The sequence below is a fragment of the Papio anubis genome, chromosome 11 (genome assembly GCF_008728515.1).
Source record: "Papio anubis isolate 15944 chromosome 11, Panubis1.0, whole genome shotgun sequence".
Taxonomy (NCBI): Eukaryota; Metazoa; Chordata; class Mammalia; order Primates; family Cercopithecidae; genus Papio; species Papio anubis.
Window position 1 is genome coordinate 92134875 of NC_044986.1, and position 17973 is coordinate 92152847.

At 42.0% G+C, this 17973-nt stretch overlaps 1 protein-coding gene across 32 annotated transcripts in view; it reads left to right on the plus strand.

The window, feature by feature from the left end:
• PARD3 (par-3 family cell polarity regulator) overlaps positions 1–17973 on the plus strand; it is a 711028-nt gene that overhangs the window by 507314 nt on the left and 185741 nt on the right. For 2 of the 32 annotated variants that reach the window (XM_009214246.2, XM_003903546.3), the window contains one exon: positions 471–1558. The exons of 29 other annotated variants lie outside the window; for them this stretch is intronic. In XM_009214246.2, the coding sequence (XP_009212510.1) occupies positions 471–501 (31 nt within the window). In that variant the 3' untranslated portion in view covers positions 502–1558. Of the gene's footprint in view, positions 1–470; positions 1559–17973 lie in introns of those variants that run through there. One more of the 32 variants, XM_003903543.1, reaches the window with a different exon arrangement.

Consider the following 17973-nt stretch of genomic DNA (forward strand, 5'->3'; position numbering starts at 1 on the left):
GGAACTGTTATCGTTTGAATATCATAAAATTGTATGTACTCTAAAATTGAAGTTCTTAGACGCGACCTTATTGTACATGTCTCAGATTTATTTCTAGCTGTTGTCCATATGTGATAGCTGAGAACCTATCACTGCAGAAAGCTAAAGCAAAAGTAATGTTGCAATATTACCATTAAAATTGAATCCTCCAATTACATTTAAAATGATTACCTGAGTCCCCGAAGCATTGTTTTATTCAGTTTTGAAGAGGAAATAATTTAGTTTGTAACCTTGTTTGGTTGAAATCAGATATATTGCTCTTTTCCTTTTTAGAATATGATCATTTTCAGAACACAATGAACATGATCAGGTTTTAAAACTGAATGTTGTAGTTTGGATTATACATCCTAGGCGTTTGAGAAAAGAACACAGATTCTTGTTGCTTTCCTCACCTGTACTAACTGTGTGTCTGTACCATGTCTCTCATTTAGCCTTGCCAAACTGAAGCCCGAGAAGAGATGAACAACAAAGCGATTCAAAACATGTCTTGAGCAGCACATATTGCACAGTTGTTGTTTTTTTTTAAACAAACAATAAATTTACTTTTAATGAATTCTTAGTGGCTGTTGACGAATTTTGTTTACGACATCAGCAGTTTGATGGTTTAGTAATTTCCTTATTAATCCATTTGGAACTTTTTGATCTTAATTTCAAGCTTGGGGTTTAAATTACTGCTTGAAAAGGCAGAGATATGTTTGTTTCTCTTTCCTTTCTTTATTGGCCCCTTTTCATAGTGGAAAACCATAGTCCTCTCACTGCTGGCGTATTCAGAAATCATCAGCACACACCCATTGGATGTTAGAATCAGAGTTTTCAAGATTCTGTTAAGGGCCACCACCCATTTGGTTGTGTTGTGTAACCACCAATGACTTGGGACACAGGCAGATGTCACAGGTGATGCAGGGCAGAGGCAAAGAGGTCTGTGGGCTGGTACAGTCACCCATCAGGGATGAGATGCAACGGATAGATTCATGACCAGATGGACCAGTTTTGGCAAAGGTTTCAGTCCCTTTGTGGATTACAGAGTTTAGACCAAAATGGACGGTTGCGGGGCTGGTGGCCTAGGAAAATAAATTTCTGTACTTAGATGGCTGAACCAGCATGTTCTTCCTGTGTGAAAAAAGCAGAGCTACTTTGGCACATAGTAATCCCAAGGTTTGCTGAGACCACATGTCGAGAGAGCACACATTCTTTCATAAATGTTTCTGCAAAGACTCTGCCCGACCAACCGTTTCAACCACAGATCCAATGCTAGTGCAGGTGGATCTCCAATGGTCCTTACTTTGGATTGAAGCCTTCTCTCTTGTAAGAAACCTTAATTCACAGTTTCAGTATTCATGGCTTCCCAGAATTTGAGACAGAGACTATTTGTTTAGTTAGCTCTTTTTCCTGAAAAATGTTAGTATTGCATTCTTACTGAAAATAAACATGGGTTGGGTGCATTGGCTGACACCTGTAATTCCAGGCACAGGAGTTTGAGACAAGCCTGGGCCACACAGTAAGCCCCTGTCTCTATTAACAAAAATTTGAAAATAAAAAATAAAAATAAATAACTGAAGTCTTGAAAACCATCTGATAAAGGGCATTGTGGATTGGGTTGAGTGCCTGTGAGAAGGCTTGACCTCTGCTCTGACATGAGAGCAGTTTGCAGTCCTACCCTCACCCCCGCCCAAGTGAGTTCATAGTAAGTTCTAGTAAGTTCTAGTAAGGAGACACACAGAAGAGGGTTTATTTGGTCATGCTAGTTTTTGATGACTTGGGCCCTAATTGCCATGGGGATTAATGTAACCAGTTTCACACTGGTACATCAAGTGGCATCCTGTGCAATCTGCTGATGATTTAAGGAATGCAGTTAAAGTACGCATATAGAAAGCAATGCTTCTCCAAGTGAAACACAGTGAGATTTTACATAATTTTATTTGCTTTCTTGTTTGTCACCTGGACAAAGAACAGCTGTGGTTTGTAATTATACATGCTGAGAGGTTTCCTTGGAATGAGTTCTGAATTTGTAAATCCTAAGGACTTAACGTATGCGTCTGTTAATTTGAGTTGAAGCAGAGGTTCCCATTTTTAACACAGGAAAATAAATGTCCAACTGACCTGCTAGCAAAGACAAGTTCTAAGGTAGCTGATATCATATTCTTCAAGTATTCTTCTTTTCCTGGTTAGCAGTTTTAAATAGAGAACCTCTGACATCCACAGCGCCCAGGCTGAATGCAGAGGAAGCTGAGGAGGCACAAAGCATGACGGCCGGGCCTCTCTCAGACCTTTTCTGACGTTCTTTAACGTTTCTTTTCCATAGACCTGTGGCGTGAATATAGAATGCAAGTGTCAAGGATGACACCTACTTTATAGTCTCTGTAAAGCAAACCTTTTCGCAAAAGAAATTCTTGACAGTTCTGAGATGCTAAGTCAATTTCAATTCCAGGCTGTGTGGAAAATAGAATCTTTTTTCTGCAATTGATGTGAAAATTGAAGGCTACTGACTATTCACTTTCTAATAACATAGGGTAAATAAATACTATCACACCATTGAAAAATGCACTTAGAAGACAAGCTCAGCTAATGACATTCACAACATATGTTGGAAATATTCCTTCTGAATGCTTGTTACCATTAAGTCTCCATATTGTTTACATTAAATATAATAGATCAAGTACGTGTTATTCCTAAATGTATTTTTATCAAGCCACAAATTAGTGTATAAAGGTAATTGTTTTATCCTGACAATCTTTTAAAGAATTCACTGGGGGACCTCTTTCCTAATTGAGTGTCGAATGGTTTTCTTCTGACCTTTGTTTAATAATAGCCAATTTAGAAGCAAAAGACTAAAATCAGATTAAATTTTGGATCATAGTGAAATAACCAGGTCTCCTATTAACCTTTCTGCTTGCAATTTTTTTTTTTTTTTTTTTGATGGTTGACCCTTTTGCCCACTTGCATCTCATGCTTTAAGCCAAGAGCCAAACCATTGTGGTCCTCTGAGGCAGGCAATTCTTAATCCTTTCTGCATCATCCATGACTACTCTTTTTTTATGGCGGGGGATGGTTGAACCTCTGCCCCCACCTCCATCCCATGCTGTAAGCCAAGGCCAAGCTCCCAAAAAACCATTCTGGTCCTCTCTTGCCTCTTGCAGGACATTGCCCCAACAATTTTTAATTCTTTCTTCTCTCTTCTAAATCGATCTGATCCCTCTGTGACTGCCTTTTTTTTTTTTTTGAGATAGGTCTTGTATTTGTTGCCCAGCAGCAGTACAGTGGTGTAATCATGCCTCACTGCACCTTGAACTGCTGGGCTCAAGTGATGCTCCCACCTCAGCCTTCCCAGTAGTTGGGACTACAGACATGCACCACTGTGCCTACTACTTTTTACATTTTATGTAGAGGTGGGATCTCACTTTCTTGACCAGGTTGGTCTCAAACTTCTGGCCTCAAGCAATCCTCTGGCCTCTGCCTCCCAGCATGCTGAGATGAGGCATGAGCCACTACCCCTGGCATTGCTCTTCTCTTTACAGGGTCATTCACATTGTTTTGCACCATGCTGTCACCTCCTCCATCTTAGAGAAAATTCTCTCTTAGCCCTACTTACTCTCCAACTACGATCTCATGTCCTCTTGTGCCCATCACAGCAGACCCTTTGATTTATTTGCTGTCTTTTTTTCCCATTCTCTCTTGAACTTGCTTCAATGAATCCTTCACCCCTTCTGCTCAAGAAATCCTGTTCTCATCCAGGTCACCAGTTCCCACTTCCTTGGGAAGTCCGGGTCCATTTTCATCCCTCATCATGGTCCTCCAGCAGTACCCAGCATGTTGATCTTGGCTCTCCTTTGAGATCACCTTTACCAGCTTTCCCTCCTCGTCCTCGGCCTACCCTGTCTTGTCTCCTTTGCTAATTCTGTGCCATACTCTGTCCTCCAGGTCTCGTTGTGCCCCAGGGCTCAGCAGTCCAAAATCCTTTTTTTTTTTTCTCTTTTTGGTAACACAGAGTTTTGATATTCTCAGGAAACAGAGCCTTTGTGATCTAAATACAGCCTATAGGCAGGTGACTCTCAAATTCACCTCTCCTGCCTGGACATTTTCTTGGAACTCTTCATTTGTAGTCTCAACCGTCTTCTTGACACATTCACTTGGAGATCAACCAGACACTTGAAACTTCACAGGCTCCCACCTCCCTGCTGGATTCCCCCTCCCCGCAAACTGCTGCCGTGAGCCTTCCCTTTCTTAGATAATGGCAATTCTGTCTTCTCAATAGGTTAGATCCAAGGCTTTGGAGTTATCCTTGACACCTGATTTTCCCTTATGCCCCACAAGCAGTTGATGAATGTGTAAAAGCAGAAGTCCATCAGCTCTGTTTCTGGTACACATCTGCCATCCTACTTTTCAGCGCCCCCACTGCTGCTACTGTGCTGCAGTGGTCCAAGCTCCGTGTGCTCTCTTCCGGGCTTAGGCAGTAGCCCTCTCACTGTGCTCCCTGCCTCAACCCCGGCTTCCTGCAGTATACTCTCACCACCACAGCGAGAAGTCACTTTTCCCTCCTCTGTTCAACGCCCCTGTAGCCCTCAGCGCCACACAGAGCAAAAGCCAAATCCTTAGGGTCCTGCAGAACTTGGTCCCCCACCCCAACCTCTCTGACCTTGTCCCTACCGCTCTTTTGTTCAGTAACTTTACTCTTCCCTGAACCTGCTGGGTCCACTAGAGCCTTTTCCCTTGCTCCTCCCTCTACCTGGAATAGCCTTTTCTCAAGTATTCCTACGTTCACTCTTGCACCTTTAACATCTTTATTCAAGAGTCAGCTTTGTAGAGGGTCTAGTCAAATTTTCAAACTCCGCTCCCTCCCACCCTGACGCTTTCTAACCCACTTTTTGGCATCATTTTTCGCATTTGCACTCCTACCTGAGATATGATAGATCCCACTCATTTGATATAAATATACATTGACATTGACAGAGAATGTTAACCGATTTTTCCCCTGCTGTATCCCTGGCAGACTGCATGGTGCGTCCATCATCAGTGCCCAGTAAGTGTAACAGATGCCCATTGCCAAACCCCTTTAGTGGCCATTCTCTGCCTCTGTGCCCGAGGTCTCTCCGAAGCCTAGGAAGGCAGCTCTGTGTTTCCATCTGGGCCTGCTGGATGTGTCCAGGAATAACACCTTGAAGCAGCCTTCATCCCAGTGTAAATGTACCCTAGTCCCCATGGCCCTTGGGTTTATAGCACTAAGTCATAAGGTCTGCACCCTTCACCCTCAGACCAGGAGCTTGTCGGAAATGCGGAATCCCAGGCCCTTCCCACATCTGCTGACGTTAGAATGTGCAGCTGAACAACCCTGGAGATTCCTGTGCACATTTCAGGTCAAGAGGCAGCAGCCCCTACCCCGCTCCCAGAGTTTGCCTGTGGGGTTGTGTTCCACTTACCCACAGTATCACAGGCTCAGTAACACTCCTTTGTGACAGCCTCTCCTCCCCACTATGACGTCTCCACTTCCCTCCCAAGTGTTTCTTCCCTTAAACCACTGTCCTGAATCCTTGTCCCAGGGTCTGCTTGTGATGAAATCCAGACTAAAACAGTGTTAAGTGAATGAATAAATAAAACTTTTGGAATCAGTGGTAAATAGCATATGCTGGAAACTTCTGTTGGGGGTAATTTTGCAATTTATGACAAGTCTTCATACCAGGACAGTGCTGGCGTTCCCGTCTTTGGAAGGCAATGTCGCTGTCATTTCTGCCTTTGTATATGTACATACCTGTGACTGCACAGACAGTCCCCAAAGAGCAGCCTTTCATGCTCCATGGATCTACATCATGGTATTTGGTTGTTTATTATTATTATTATTATTATTATTATTATTATTATTTTGAGATGGAGTTTCACTCTTGTTGCCCAGGCTTCAGTGCAGTGGCACAATTTTGGCTCGTTGCAACCTCCACCTCCCAGGTTCAAGTGATTCTCCTGCCTCAGCCTCCCAAGTAGCTGGGATTACAGGCATGCACCACCACACCCGGCTAATTTTGTAATTTTAGTAGAGATGGGGTTTCATCAGCCTGGTCTCAAACTCCTGACCTTATGATCCACCCACCTCGGCCTCCTAAAATGCTGGGATTACAGGTGTGAGCCACCACGGCCAGCCCGGTTTATTATTGAAGTTCTTTTATTCTGCTAAAAATAGCCATAGATGATTTTTGTAAATTAAAAAATTAATTTTGTTTTTATTTTTGAGACATTCTTGCTCTGTCACCCAGGCTGGTGTGCACTGGTGCGATCTCAGCCCACTGCAACCTCCACCTCCTGGGTTCAATCAGTTCTCCCTCAAGCCTCCCAAGTAGCTGCGATTACGGGCATGAGCCACCACCATACCCACCTAATTTCGCAGAGACAAGGTTTCACTATGTATGCCAGGCTGGTCTTAAACTCCAGACCTCAGATGATCCACCCACCTGGGCCTCTCAAAGTGCTGGGATTACAGTCGTGAGCTACCATGCCTGGCTTAATTTTGAATTTTTTTAATAAAAAAATTTTTTTTTAGAGGCAGGATCTTGCTCTGTCACTCAGGCTGGATAGTGTGCAGTAATGTGGTCCTTGCAACCTTGAACTCCTGGGTGATTCTCCTGCCTTGGTCTCCTTAGTAGCTGGGACTATAGATGCATGTCACCATGCCCAGCTATTTTTTTTTTTTTTTAACTTTTTGTAGAGATGGGATCTCACTTTGTTGCCCAGGGCATTTTCAAACTCCTGGCCTCAAGTGGTCCTCCTGCCTGGCCTCCCAGACTACTAGGATTGCAGGCATGCACCACCATGCCTAGCCATGATTTAAGTATTCTCTACATAAGGCTGTCAGGAAAGATAATTATGATTACCAGATTAAATATTCCATGTTGGGCAATTCCCTGTTTTCAGGCTGAAGATTGTATAGTTGAATGGTGATAGATTTAAGCAAAGAGTTTGTGTTAAAATTGTCCTTTCATATCTGCCTGTGCCTCAAAACATCAGGGTCCGAGAGATGTATAAGATTCTGTTTCTAAAGAAGTCAAAACTGGTTTTACTCCTTACAAGCTTTGTGGGCAGCTGCTGCAGAGCAAATGAGCGGGTGGAAGGCCTCCCTTCTGAAGGCCCCAGCCATGGGCCACTTACAGACAACCTCTGCCTTGCCCACTGGAGGCGCTCTTGGGCTTTCGCTTTCACTACCGCTGCTTGGTATCCACACATTTCTCCAGAGGCACCAGGGCCCAGCCCACACCTGGGACCTGGATCTGAGGTATGCCTTCACAGACTGATGACTACCTCACCTTCTTAGTTTCTTCTCCCATGACATTTATAATATTTATACTGTGCCTTCCCTTTCTTTTATAATGACAATATTATCTAGTAATGTTAGTCTTTTTTTAAAAAAGGAAATAAAGGAAGAACTTTACAGTCTGTGCTCATACAAAGGAACAGATACTTTGAAATGAACTGAACAGATACTTTGAAATGATGGAAACCAACTACAGAATTTTTCTAACTGGCTGTATTAAGGTTTCTCAATTTCCACTCTCCTGGCTAATTTAGAGGATTATCTATTACCAGTTTTATTACATTTCTGATTTTGTTAGGTGGTATGTTAGTCATTCTGACTTTTTAAGGCAAACAATAAGCTATTTCTTATATAGCCAATACTGTGGCTAGCAGTCAGCATTTGTTGCATGTTGATACTGGCAGACACTGCAGAGAACATTGTTTTCAATAACCCCTTTATGCCTCATAATAACCCTATAAGGTACTAATTTTAGCCCTGTTTTATGAATGAAGAAACTAAAACATAAAGGTTTGGAGAAGAACTAACTTACCAAGGTCACAAGGTAATTGAGTCACAACAAATTTGAACAATGGTCAACCTCAAAGGCCATGTTCCTAACACTCTTCTGCACCATCTGAGCCTTCTTTGCCCTTCTGGGTAGGTTTTGGCACCCCCAAAACCTGTGTGGGAGCCAAGATTGCTATGCGACATGGCATTGCTCTTGTGAGTGCTATGGAAAAAAAGATGTCTGTTACTAGCTTGGAAATGCAGAAGTTAGTATTTTTTGAACCTGACCTTCACGGCTTGTTCCTACTTGATTTCTATAGTTTTCTGTGTCTATGGTCTCTTCTCTTCCCAAAATTATATATATATATATTTAATTTTGTAGACATGGGGACTCACTTTGTTGCCCTGGCTGGTCTCACACTCCTGGCTTCAAGTGATTCTCCCACCTCGGCCTCCCAAAGTGGTGGGATTACAGGCATGGAACACAGTGCCCGGCACCAAAATAATTCTGAAGGATTTTTACTGCTAATGAAAAACTTACCTGCTGTCCCATTCCTCTCCCTCTTCACAGACCCTCAAACCTGTCTGTATAGATGCGATGGCAGCCGTCCCTGCTCCAGAACACGAAAGAGGGTGATTTTAAAACAATGCTCTCTTTCCTCCGGCTCTCTTCCTTCCAGGTGGCTCTGTCCTGCACATTCTCTGCCTCTTCCTGTTCCCACCCTCATTTTCCCCTTTCCTTACTGCATGCCGCCTTGTGCCTCCATCTTGCTCCACCTTTGCTGCCTCTTGTTTTCCCCTATCAAAATAATCATGAGGTCATTCTTCTTTTCCACAGAATGTGTTAGCAGTTTTTGCATCCTCTGCTCTTTCCTCTGTTTCCTTGTCTTCCTCTCCACCTCAACCATGCCCTGTCAGTGCCGCCCAGATCACAATTGGCTGATCCTTGGTGGGTACAGGCTCACCTCTCAGGGCTTTGCTCCTTGGCGGGGTTATTCAAGCTCAGCATCACCTGACTCACATCTGTCTGGGGTCCTCCAACCTGACCTTTGTAAATTTCCACTAACTGAAGATTGTAGGGGAAAAACAAAAAAACCATTTTATCGAATTCCTGCTTTTATAGCTGATTTTATCTATTAGGAAAACATCCCAAATTGAACTTTTGAATTCCTAGAATTTCAGATTTCTTTCCTTTTTAAAAATTGTATCTCCTTTCATAGTAGTAAAAAGATTTTTTTTTTTTTTTGAGTGGATGTCTTAAGCTCAGTGTCAAGAATAAAATCATTTTCTTAATTGAGAAAGTGATGACATCTGTTTAATGTATCTCAGGATATCTTGATTCTGGAACAATTTTGAGAAAGTAAAGATTAGATCAACTGCAAGTAGGTACTCTTAACAGGATGGAAATTTTCCTCTGATGTTCTTTCTAGGCCGTAGCAACAGCCAGTTGCCTGATGTTACTTTGAGCACAGTGGCAAAGCATTGATAATCACTTAGGCAGAACACATTCACATAAAATTTTACCTGCGTTGAAAAAAAAAAAAAAATCACCTGGGCAGTAAAATAAATTCTGAGCATTTTATTGCTCACCTGGCAAAAATGGTTTCTAATGATGAGCAGGTGGATTTTTTTTTAAATTTGGTTGTGGAGCAGGTGTGATGTTTTTAGTAATTGAGAGGTAAAACCATTTGTTTCATACGTTCAACAAATATTTACTGGAATGCCTACTACATCCTTGGCACTGTTAGAGGTGTTGGGGATTTAGTGGTGGATACAGGAGAGAGGACAGTCGCTGAGTAAGTAGGTCCTACTCCAGGACCTCATGAAAGGGAGATGGGGAAATTGTGGGAACTTGCCACAAATGGGCCTGGCTCAGACTAGAAGCCATCTGCCTTCTTCTGAAAAATGACATTAAAACTGAGGTGTGAAAGAGGTTTTGACTTCTTTCTCTGAACTCAAAAGGGGAGAAAGGAGTGTTTTGCATCAGTGGGATTTAAACTTTTTGGTATCATCTGTGAGAAGAAGTACATCCTACTTTGCAACCTTGTGTACAGGTATGGGCACAAATAGCTAAAATAAGCATTTCACAAAACAAAAGATACCTGCCCTTCTCAGTGTAGTGCAGTGTGATATATTTTATTGAGCAACAGCGTAGAGTAGTGGCTAAGAACCTAAACTCTAAAGTTTGATGTCCTGTGTTCAAATCCCAGCTGTGTGCTCAGCAGCCTTGTATGTGGGACCAGTTAATTAACCTCTTTGTGTTTTACTTTTTCAGTTGTGAAGTGTGGATAATAATGGTACCTGCCTCACAGGGTTGTTTTGAAGCTAATGTGAACTAATAGATACAAAGCATTTTAGAACTCCTCCTGGTACAAAGTAAGTACTTTGTGGGTATTAGCTGCTGCTGTTGTTACCAGTAGTCTGCAATTCATTTTTTAAAAATGGTAAGTAAGTGCCACTAAATCAATTTCAAGTCTTCAGTGAGTTCCACAACAGAATTTGAAGAACACCATTTAAATGGTGGAAATCCTCTCAGTTTGCAAGGGTTGGATGAGGAGCCTGGAGGCATTGGAGAGGCAGGTGGCCTCTCATAAATGACTCTTGATATGGCTTGGCTCTGCTCCTAAAGATAGTGCGTAACCATTCAAGAGAATAGCTTGATAAAGTTTACAGTGTTTAGAAAATTAGATTCCTTTAACCACAATGTGTAGAGTGAACTGAAGGGCTAGACCAGAGTGATGCCAGGAACCGTGAGGCAGCTTTTGTAAAAATCATGGCCAGAGATGGAGGTAGCCGTAGGGACAGAGACATATAGATGTATTTCTCAGGTAGACTCCAGGGGACTTGCTTATTTGGTTTGATGTTTAAAAAAAAAAAAAAAAAAAGAAAAGAAAGGAGAAAGAACAATAAGAAAGAATTGCCACAGCCACAGTTTTAGCCTGGTCAGCTGGGTGGATAGTCACACACCAGTAAATACTGGAAGAGGATCCTGTTTGGAGGACATGTGACATGTTGCATCTGATATGCCTGTGATAGGTCTACCTGGAGGTAACGGGAGGGTGGAAGAGGGGGAAGGGCTGGCACTGTAGAGATTTGGAAATCAAGGACATGTCAGGTAGTGCTTGAAACCATGGCAGTGTGAGTGAACGGATGGTCTGGAAAGTGCATATAGAGGGAAGGAGTAATAGAAGGTGGCCGGAGAGAGTTCTAAGGCCCCTTCGAATATCACTGGAGCGCAGGGCAGGAGTGGGGCAGAGGAAGGAGCTGTTGGTAACTGAGAAGAGGCCACTGCAGAGAGAGGAGGAAAAGCAAAAGAGTGCGGTCAAAGCCAGTAAAGCAAGGATGTGTTTTTAATTAATTAGAATGATGTGGTCAACATCGTTCCTGCTGAGAGGTCAGAAAGTCCTCCTGGTCTTGGCTACATGGAGTGTTTAGTCAATGAGTGTCAACTGGGCCTAATTTGAAGGGTTACCCAGCACTCTGTGATATACTTGAATCATTTCTATATGATGCAGGTGTGGCTAGCATCGCCGATGCTAATGCTTGTTCAAGTTAAGAATATCGCATATCCCTGTTTTAAGAAGCAGAGCTTTTCTCCTGACACTGTGATACAAACACAGGCACAACACCTGTGCCAGATTTCCATAGTTTTTGAGCAATAGAAATGACAATTTAGGTGATATATGAATCCTAATTGCAGATTTTCACAAAGGATTGTAGCTTTTAGGATATAAGGAATTAATTTGTAAGTAAATACTTAACATATAAAAGTTGCAGGAAAAATAAATTTGGTGATTGATTTTGCTGCCTGTAGGATCGCTTCTTACCCTCCATGGTGAGAGACTGTCATTCACTGTCTTTGCCTTTCTCTTGTGTGTTGGGAGTTGTCCTGATGCATACGACCTTCCTAGAGATATCTGTGGGTTAAGGATCTTCATGCTATCAGCCACTCTAAATTAGCTGCCTAGTTCCAGTCTTCTCTCATGCTTACAGAACAAAAAAAGTACTTATAGTCAGTAAATTGTTTTGTCAAAGTCCAAGCTTTAAAATTGCCCCCAGTCTCGCCATTTTTTTTTTTAAACAAGGCCTTACTCTGTCACCCTTGCTCTGTCACCCAGTTTGGACAGCCTAGAGTGCAGTAGAGCAAGCACGGCTCTCTGCAGCCTCCTGCCTCAGCCTCCCATGTAGCTGGGACCACAGGCATGCACATTTATTCATTCATGTATTTGTAGAGATAGTTTCTCACTTTGTTATCCAGGGTGGTCTTGAACTCCTGACCCTAAGTGATCCTCCTATCTTGGCCTCCCAGAGTGTTGGGATTACAGGTGTCAGCTACCATGCCTGGCCAAAATTATCTTTTTAGAAAGCTTTCCTTTTCCAGTATTGTTTTAAAATATTGTGACATTTAACCATTATAACACATAATCAGGAGCCCCCACCATGTACTTGCATACATTTCCGGATTGTGTTTTCCCAGGGTTTGTTTTTCCAAGATTCATGAATGCTTCTATTCCCATGACTTCCAAAAAAAATTGTAATATACTATAATTTGCAGATATCTTTGTTTTTCAGGGCAACAGTGTCCATCTTTCATGTCTATCCAAAGGGACATAAAGTCTTTGGTATGTTCAAATTATTAATGCAAACTTTTTATTTGTACATGCATTTTTAATTTTGTGAGTCAGTCTGTGTATTATGTACTCTCCGTTTATTGCATTCAGAAACATTTTAACTGGAATTATTTCTGAAAGTGTATTTCCCAGGAAAGTGTAGACTTACATATATTTCCTACTGTGACACAATTTTGATTTTTTTTTATATTTTCAGTAATAAAGTTTTATGAACTAATTATTATTTTTAAAAAGGTAGACCATATAACCAGTTAGCTGTTTGGTCATTTTGGTAATAGTTAGATATCATTACAGTCTGTAAGTGGGCTACCACTAAGATTTTATCTTTCTTAATTTTAATGAACAAACAGAAAAATTTGTATAGCATTTTCCTGTGGAACTCCTTTTTGAGAAGGTCCCACACTCAAATTAGTTTTATCCATGCAGTTCTTATTATATTTTATTCTCCAAGTTCTATGCTTTACTCTTTGGCTACACTCCTGTCTATTTGACAGAATTTCTTTAAACATTATTTATCTTGTAAGATGGACATTCTCTGAGTCATGAAAGCGGAATTTTTATTCTGTTTCCATTTAGTCTGGTCAGCAAAGGAAAAGGACCTCTCCCTTCAGAAGTGTCTTCCACCGATGTCTAAACACACAGCTGGTGGACAGCCGTCTGATTAGAGAGAAGGCACTTATTAACAGCCAACGTAATAGAAAGTGCGGGAAGCCATCACCAACTGGAGAGTACCCAAATAGCATCAGAAACAATGAGGAGAAAATGAAAATCAGTTCTGACTCATGGATTGTTGTTTTCTTTTTGTTTTCAATACTGACAGTCTTTATCAGCTGGAATAGCAGCTTTGGCCTGAATATCTATTGGTGTTTATTTGCAGTTGTCTCAATTAGTCCTGCTCTTAGCCTTTTGAGAGGCACTGGGCTCCTCCCTGCACTGTGTTGGCCACTGTGGGTTGACTTTGAGGGTACCATCCTGACAGAATCAGTTGTTGGGAACTATAAGACTGAACAAGTTAGGTATTGATCTGAAGATGGGAACATTTCCAAAGATGTTACAAAGGATAAATTCTTTTCTCTCACTGGGAAGCCAAATAGATGAAAGCAGACACTCCTTGCTTGCTTATCTCCATGCCTCGATCTGTAAGAAACTGTCTTGGTTGGAGCACAGACTCAAATACCTGTGGCTTAAACAAGCCAGAGTTTTATTTTCTCTCATTAAGTCTGGGGATTGGAAGCCCAAAAATTATATGGTCGCCTCAGAGTGTTATCAGCGCCACCACCTCCTTTTTATTCCACCATCCTTAGTCTGTATTTTATTATTATTATCATTTTAAGTTGTGGCGAAATATACCTAATATTTACCACCATAGCCATTTTTAAGCCATCTAGTTCAGCAGCAGTAAGTGTGCTCACATTGTTGTGCACTTCACCACCACCATGAATTTCCAGAACTCCTTTCATCTTGCAAAACTGAAACTCTGTACCCATCAGCCACCATCTCCCCAATTCCCTCTCCCCCGCCCCTGGAAACCACCACTTCACTCTGTCTCTATGAGTTTGACTACTCGAGCTACCTCATATGAGGTATGAATCAGTATTTATCTCCTTGCCGTTGATTGACTTCACTTAGTATATTGTCCTCAAGGTTTATCCGTGTTGTAGTGTGTGTCAGGATTTCCTTCCTTTTGAAGCTGAGTATTTTACTGTATGTACGTATGTCATTTTGTTTATCCACTCATCCCTCGGTGCACACTAGCTGTTGTAATAAGGCTGCTGTGAACACGAGTGTCTTAACATGCATTTCTATCCTTACTGTCACCTCAGGGTTACAACTCTACCTAAGTCAGCTTCTTTCTCAGGAGCTTTTCCAGAAGTGCCACTCAGTTTCTATGCACCAGAAATTAAGGATAGCAATGATAATAAAATAGCTCATATTTATTTAGTGTTTTTATGTGCCAACACACCAGGCTGAATAATTCATTTCATCTTCACAGTACATCTGTGAGGATGGTTGCATTTTACCAAAGAGGAAATTGAGGTTTAAAGAGGTTAAATGAGTTGCCCCTCACAGCCAGTTCACAGCATAGCGCTAGGAAGAGGCAGAGCTGGAATTTGAACCCAGGATTCTGGCTCCAGAGGCCTTGCTCTTAACTGCTGTCTTTTATCTTCAGCTCCTGTTTTCAAGGGAAGCTGGGGAATGTGGTTTGATCCCAAATAGGTACATTTCCTCTCCCAGCCACATCAGGGTTTTAGTAGTAAGGAGAAAGAAGAGAATGGATATTGGGTGAGCAGCTCATAGCACCTGCCTCTCCAGCTCACTGCTCTGAAGCCAGGTGGCCTTGGGACTCTGAAAGTGCAGCTGCTTTGTAACTCTGGGGTGCTGTCCACCCTTACTTTATTGTGGTGGCCAACACTAACCACCACTGGTCAGATCATTTTCATTTAATCAAAAAGACACACAATAGGCCACAAATGATGGAAAATGCTACCACTGAAATGGTCGTGGGCTTCCAAACTGAGGTATACTAGAGTGGCTACCTGGAAATAGAGGAGGAGATGAATGTTTAGATACTCTTGTTAGGAAATAGTGTCTATTACATATTCAGTGATGATTTCTGGCAGCATGTGCTATATGTTTTAAAAAATGATTGCATTGTATCTTCGCTATTTTTTATACAGTATTTTTATTATAATTTAATAGTGCCAGTTACCACACATCAAATACCCCATGTCTTTCTGATTTGGGAATTAAGCTCTTATTTATTATTTATTTTTTTAGAGACAGGGTCTTGCTTTGTCACTGAGACTGAAGTGCAGTGGCGCGATCATAACTCACCAGAGCCTCAAACTCTTGGGCTCAAGCAATCTTCCCACCTAAGCCTCCTGAGTAACTAGGATGACAGTCGTGCGCCACCATACCCAGCTAATTTTTGTATTTTTTCTAGAGACGGGGTCTCACTGTGTTGTCAGGCTGGTCTTGAACTTCTGTGCTCAAGCAATCCTCTCACCTTGGCTTCCCTAAGTGCTGGAATTCCAGTTATGAGCCACAGTGCCCAGGCTGAGTGAGGCTGTTTAGCATGCTGTTTTAATGTTGCTTGTACTGACCTCGGTGTCTTTTTAGTCTTGTAGGTCTTGTTTGTTGGTCAGTTGGTTTGTTTGATTTTAAGAGATGGTTTTGCTCTGTTGCCCAGGCTGTTCTCAAACTCATTTGACCTCAGCCTCCCAAGTAGCTGGGATTACAGGAACATGCCTTGGTGCCTAGCTCTTCTGTGATTACTTTGAAAATATCCCCCAAAGTATCCTTTTTCTAGCATGTTAGATCTTGTCTTCTGGGACTTAGATGGAATGCTTTAATACTTTTATGTCTGATACTTTCAAGCCCATCTACCATTAGCATGTACTGATTGTTACTCTGTATTGAGAAATACCACATCATGCATTTTGGTAGACGTTTAAGAGTCCAAGTTACGTTTCCAATATCCAAGTATTTTACAGTCTAGTTAAAGATTCTTACATAGTGATCTTTATAAAGTTTATTTTAATATAATTTTAGTGTAATAATAATGAATTGGTCAGGTATGAGGGCTCATGCTTGTAATCCAAGCACTTTGGGAGGCCGAGACAGGGATTGCTTGAGCCCAGGAGTTTGAGACCAGCCTGGGCAACATAGCAAGACCTTGTCTCGACAAAAAATTTTAAAATTCACTGGGTGTGGTGGTACATGCTTATAGTCCCAGCTACTTGGGAGGCTGAGGCGGCAGAATTCTTGAGCCCAGGAGTTTGATGCTGCAGTGAGCTATGATTGCACCAGTGCACTCCAGCCTGGGCGACAGAGCAAGACCCTGTCTCTAGTCCAACATGTTCTTTGTGCAAAGGCTAATAGTTGGGTAGTCAATAACTTATTTTAAAATATAATAGAGTTTACTTCATGAACTCTTAATGTGTGAAACTAAATGAAGAACCTAGTCATTGAAAGCAGTGGAGGTAAATCAGAGAGAGATGAGTATACTGTAGTAGAGAGAATTTGGGATTTAGACTTTCTAGCCTTTCCTGCCCAACCCAGCTAGCTCAGCCCCGTCCTGCCCCACGCCTCTGGCATTTAAACATATCAGCCTCAGTTTTCCTTCTTTCCACGTTCTTCACGTTTAATTTTAAGAACTAAATGAAAGAATGGGTATGGAAGGCTTTTGAAATTTTAAGGTGGGGTACATCTGTCTGCTCATGTTGTTCACTAAGTTCTTTTTCACAGGGTTTTCTGCCCTTAGCTTAATTATGCCTGAATTATTTCCTCAATAGAGTCTCTGAACTCCTTTGCTAAAAAAAGATATCTAGGTTATTTCTACCCTCTGAGATTTGTGTATATACTGTCCCCTGTGAAGTGAGTTTTGCTAATACGTCGTGAGTATACACACTAGTTTAGACAAGATAGTTTCCACCTGCAGCCAGGGAAAAGCAACATAATGATACCCTGCAAAAGCAGCTCTGACTGGAGGAGCCTCAGATAATGAGACTGAAGGCAATGATGAAGCATTGCATTCAGTTCCAGGATGCCGTCTTGGATAAACAGGATCTACTTCCCCCAGAACTTCACCCTTGCTTGTGATGGCCAGCGAGCCCGTCTAGGGACTGAGACCACACAGCAGGCAGTGCAGACGTGACAGTTCTGAGAAGATGGAAATGGGATGAGAGGAATTCCAGGCCAGTGCACAAATCAACAAGTTGTATATTTGGACGCTTGTTGAACTATTTGATCAAATAAGGAAGAATGTGGTGGTTTGACATTTGTTGAATTTCATGTTCCTTTCACATGAGCAGCATTCAGATTGGAGATGAGACAACACATCTCCATATTCTGACTCCTTGCCGCTCCATCCCTGAAACCACCCCAGGATTCCAGATCCTAGTTCCAGCTGGTTTCTTAACCACAGTTGAGTTGTAAATAATTAGTGCTGTATATCCTGGTAGAGAGAAACCACAGCACAAAGAGTGAAGGATCTTTTCTGGAAGAGAGCCATTGACATTTTTTGGTGTCTCACCATTTTCTGTACGTGTTTTTAAATTTTTGAGATTTTGGAGGTGGGATGTCACTATGTTGCCCATGTTGGTCTTGAACTCCTATCCTAAGGATCCTCCCACCCCTGGCCCTGTGCCAAGCATGGTATGCACTACCACGCCCCAGCCTCTGTGTGTTGGGAACTCCTGGTGACACAGGCATGCTGCACAGATGGTGATTTTAAGCAAATAGGTGACCTCTAGTCCCTTGTTCTTCAAAAGGGCATTGTGACACAGGTAGATGGTGGGTGTTTGCTTCTTGACTTGAACCTGCCTGGCTCAGGAATTCTTCCTTCCTGTGCTAAGAATTAGGTGTAGTCTCCAATTCTTAGCAGTTTGTCGACAGAGCCCTTTTTGGGGTCTTATAAACATGTCAGCTCCCTAATGTAGAATCTGAATATGCGAATTAACTTAAAGATTATAAAAAAAGAAAATCTGCACCTCTTTTTTTGAGAGGAGTCTGGCTCTGTCA